General features: G+C 36.0%; 1 protein-coding gene and 1 non-coding gene across 2 annotated transcripts in view; both read right to left on the bottom strand.

Annotated features, from left to right (window-relative positions):
• Positions 1 to 3,392: 3,392 nt before the first annotated feature.
• On the bottom strand, positions 3,393 to 3,497 carry LOC115229377. The gene has a single exon (XR_003883322.1). It is a non-coding gene; the product is annotated as a U6 spliceosomal RNA (small nuclear RNA).
• Positions 3,498 to 4,622: 1,125 nt separating this feature from the next.
• LOC115229376 overlaps positions 4,623 to 5,000 on the bottom strand; it is a 20,755-nt gene continuing 20,377 nt past the window's right edge. The window contains exon 5 of the mRNA XM_029799740.2: positions 4,623 to 4,789. Coding sequence (XP_029655600.1) covers positions 4,623 to 4,789 — 167 coding nt within the window. The remainder of the gene's footprint in view (positions 4,790 to 5,000) is intronic.

Raw genomic sequence — 5,000 nt, 5'->3', positions numbered from 1 at the left:
TCTATATATATATATATATATATATATATATATATATATATATATATATATATATATTATATATATATATATATACATACATATAATACGTATGTATATATATATATGTATATATATATATTTGTATGTATGTATACGTATATGTATATATACAAATTGAGATAGGGGTTGTAAATGCAACCCTCTATGGGATAACGTATATCCAAATACTGCTAGTGAAGTACCCAACAAAGTTAATACATAAATGTTAATGACTGCGATGCAATCAATTCATTTACTGTATTATATGGGCAAAGGTAAAATGATTTACCACAAATTACTAATACAAGATAAGAAAATGGAGAAACACATCTACATTAAATATCAATTACCAGATAATACTCAATCACATACTTTATTAAACCACCACATAAGAGACTGTAGGGTTAAATATAAAAAGCAGAACAAATCAGTGTACATAAAGGAATGTACATGAAAAAAGTGTACATAAAAGAATAATGTTGTATAATAAGTAGAATATATATAAAAAAGAATATAAATACAAGTAAATATAAATATAAGCATACATTAGATCTTATATTCTTTTTTATATATATTCTAATTATTATACAACATTACTCTTTTATGTACACTTTTTTATGTACATTCCTTTATGTACACTGATTTGTTCTGCTTTTTATATTTAACCCTACAGTCTCTTATGTGGTGGTTTAATAAAGTATGTGATTGAGTATTATCTGGTAATTGATATTTGATTTAGATGTGTTTCTCCATTTTCTTATCTTGTATAATATATATTATATATATATATATATATATATTTATATATATAATTTAAGATCTATCTCCCTTACAGGGCTGATAGAATTGGCCGCCGATTCTTCGCGGGCGGCGCGCCCGCCCTACCCACCTCCACCACCAATACCGGATATCTCTATTTTGCTCCAACTATACCGGATGTCGTTTCTCCCTCCACCACCATTATAGGTGTCTACTCTTTGAACCCCCCTCTTCAATACGCTATTTCACCATGCATTACCCCTCTCTTGATATCCTACGTTCTACTTGCCTAGAACCTTCCTCTGAACCACCCCTCCCACTGGTGCTCCCTATATTTCTGCTCCCCCCCATAAAAAGCACCATCCGAACGTGGCCGATGCCAGACCCCTCTGGCACTGTGCAGGTGGCACGTAAAAAAACACCCACTACACTCGCGGAGTGGTTGGCGTTAGGAAGGGCATCCAGCTGTAGAAACACTGCCAGACTAGACTGGAGCCTGGGGCAGTCCCGAGCTCCCCAGACCCCGGTCGAAACCGTCCAACCCGTGCTAGCGCGGAAAACGGACGTTAAACGATGATGATGATGATGATGATATATATAGATATAACCAAGAAAAAAAGCAACTACTAATCCATTCTTGTTGCTTTTTTCTTGGTTATAATCACCCCACATTTTTTATGGTTAATACCATAAACAATTCTGGTGCATCTAAGTTAAGTACCATATTCATTTGAATTCATTGGAATTCACTTGAATCTTAATTGTATTTGCTGAAAGTATATATATATATATGCATATATATGTATATGTGTGATCAGCTAAATTTGAATTTACATAAAGGGAAAAGGAATCACAATATCCCTTCCATGAGTAAAATTATTTTTACAAATCAAAAGATATCAACTAGATTATGGATGGGAGATAAAAGTTTGCTAAAAGTAGCTGCCCTCAATGTAAACCATGGCCTCGAGACACTCTGGAACCTGACACATACATTCCTCACTCTGTCCCTTCGAAGATCTTTGAACACCTCCTTGATCTTGGTGTTGCAGGCAGAGCAGCTTGTGCCTTTATTTGTGCCCCATACATAGTAATTTATAAGTCTATAATTTGAGGAGTTAAGGTACTAAAATTTAGAGTTGGTGTAGTCATAGAAATTCTTCAACAACAATAACTTCTTCCCTTGTCTGGGGACAAATGCTGTTGCTATACATATTGTCCACCAACTTCAACCCTCTCCAGCCAGGATTTCAAAAGTTTTCTAGTCTATCATTCATGACCTCCTTTATGCAGATGACTGTGACTTAGTCATTCATACAGTGGATGACATGCAAATACTCATGAATCATATTTCTGCTTCTTGCAAGGTATTTGGACTCGGCATTAGCCTGGACACAACTGTTGTAATGTTCCAGCCTGCACCAGGAAATCCATATGTGGAACCAGCAATCTTGGTTGAAGGAACAATTCTGAAGGTGGTAGACAAGTTTGTCTACTTGGACAGCACACTCAGCCGTTCTTGCTCCCTGGATGATGAAATATCTTTCAGGCTGCAGAGAACAATTAATTCATTCTGGTCTCTTCAGTCTCATGTCTGGTCCCTGCATGGCATCATCAGGCAAACAAAAATTACTGTGTACTCTGCATGTATACTAACATCGCTCCTTTACTCATGTGAGACATGGGCCCTTTACAAACGTCATGTGAGGCTCCTTCAACGCGTTCATCAGACATGTCTCAGGCACATTCTGGAGATGACTTCCAGTTCTCCATGTCAGCTAAATTATTCGCAACTACAACACAAACCTACATGCTCTCCAATGACACTGATTGTTCAACAATACATCAAGCAGTTCCAGAAAATAAAAGACAAAATAATTGCTAAATTTAGCCCAAAAAACAAAACTAAACCAATGTTTAAAAAAACTTTTAGCATCCACTTTTTCATGTGTCAAGCAGAATTTGTTGAAGCAATTTTTTGTAACTGCTAGACCTTCCTGTTTTCAAGCAAGATATTTCCTCCCACATAGGTTATATATACTTGTATTATATACATATATAATCATATACCACAGCAGAAATATAGAAAGTGCCCCCCCCCCCAAAAAAAAAAAATAATAAAACAGACAAGACAGATAGAAAAGAAAGAAAAAAGAGAATTAATGAAAAGATGTGGTGTCATCAGGCAAATTTTTAAAAAAAACTTAGATTTGATTACTCTTTTACTTGTTTCAGTCATTTGACTGTGGCCATGCTGGAGCACCACCATTAGTCGAGCAAATCAACCCCAGGACTTATTCTTTGTATGCCAAGTACTTATTCTATCGGTCTCTTTTTTGCCGATCTGCTAAGTTACGAGAGTGTAAACACTCCAGCATCGGTTGCCAAGCAATGTAGGCAGGACAAACACAGACACACAAACATACACGCACATATACATATATACGACGGGTTTCTTTCAGTTTCTGTCTACCAAATCCAATCACAAGGCTTTGGTCGGCCAGAGGCTATAGTAGAAGGCACTTGTCCAAGGTGCCATGCAGTGGGACTGAACCCTGAACCATGTGGTTCGCAAGCAAGCTACTTACCACACAGCCAATCCTACGCCTACAGAAAATATGGAACGCTTCATGAATTTGCGTGTCATTCTTGCGCAGGGGCCATGCTAATCTTCTCTGTTTCATTCCAATTTTAGTATATGTATTGCCAAAGATCAATTTTCACTTAATTTCACAACGTAACAATTTTCAAAAAAAAATTTGTTTATTGTGGATAGCGTACAGACTATTTCAGAGTGCCCATGGGTGACCATGACAAACCATGGGCCCCACATGTGATATGTGGAAGCTGTCGATCTACTCTAGAAGGATGGTTAAGAGGTACAGAAAGGTCAATGCCTTTTGCCATTCCAAGGGTATGGAGAGAGCCAAAGAACCATCACGATGACTGTTACTTTTGTATGATTGAAGTGACAAAGTGCAGAAAAGTGAAAGGAAGACAAGCTCTTCAGTGTCCAGACATATCATCATCTAGAGCACCTGCTCCACATGATGACAGTACCACTACCACCAGGAAATATTTCATCTGAAGAGTCAACAAGTAGCAGCAGCCAAGAAATGGAGGAAGCTTTCATACCAAGAACGACTTCAGAGCCTCACATTCCAATTCAGAGTGAGCTAGATGATTTAATCAGGGATCTGGGTCTTACTAAGTCAGGAGCTGAACTTCTTTCATTAAGGTTGAAGGAATGGAATCTACTGGGGGAAGACTGCAAGACATCTGTGTACTGGAAACGCCACGAAGTGAGGATCATGTTGAGAGATTTCATCAGGACATCGAAACTATGGAAAGAAGATACCAAGGACGATGGGATACTGCTTTGATGGGAGATTATAAATGGTCTGTAGTCAGAAGAGATGAAGGTGTACACTCCAGAAAATCTCGATTGTCAAAGCACTTCTCATGTTAAGAAAAGAGTTATCAAGGCATTTACAGCGCAGAGTTTTATTGTTTCGTTTTGTACTATATACTTCCTAAATACTTTTCGATGTATGAAAAAGTACTAAATGTTGTGTAATTATCCTTACAATACTAGAATAGATTGAACCAAAAAAGTGCCGTAGAAAAAAGTGACAAATATAATGAGCAAATATGAAATTAGGAATAAATAAATAACTATCGATGTTACGTCAAAACGAATGTGATTTTTAAATTTAGTGGCAAAAAATGCATATATGAACATAAAAAAATACAAATAAACAAAACATGTGTTACATTGTGTTATCAGTTATTTCAATAGAGACATATTCCATTAAAACAATCAAATAAATAAAAAACCAATTCTACACAATAAAATTATTACCTGGACATTTAAAGTCAGTTTTCCATTGTTGATCATCACCACATATTAATTTCTGAGAAGTGTTAAATGGTAACATACACTCACTGCCAATGATTGTTTCACTACAGTATATTTTTCTGTTGCAGTAGATAGTAATTTTGTTACACTCTGCAGGGGTGGAAAAAATTCATTTAGTATAAATAGCTGACATCAATTAGGAAATATATGCACACACGTTCATATACAAGCATGCATTCATTCATACATACTTAAATACATACATACGTTACATACATACATACATTTATATGAATATCTTATTGTGTCTGAGAAGAGTCATTTATTTTTAGTGCCTTATTATATAACACACACACTGGTT

The sequence above is a fragment of the Octopus sinensis genome, unplaced genomic scaffold (genome assembly GCF_006345805.1).
Source record: "Octopus sinensis unplaced genomic scaffold, ASM634580v1 Contig12556, whole genome shotgun sequence".
Lineage (NCBI taxonomy): Eukaryota > Metazoa > Mollusca > Cephalopoda > Octopoda > Octopodidae > Octopus > Octopus sinensis.
This window is presented reverse-complemented; position numbering and strand designations above follow the sequence as displayed.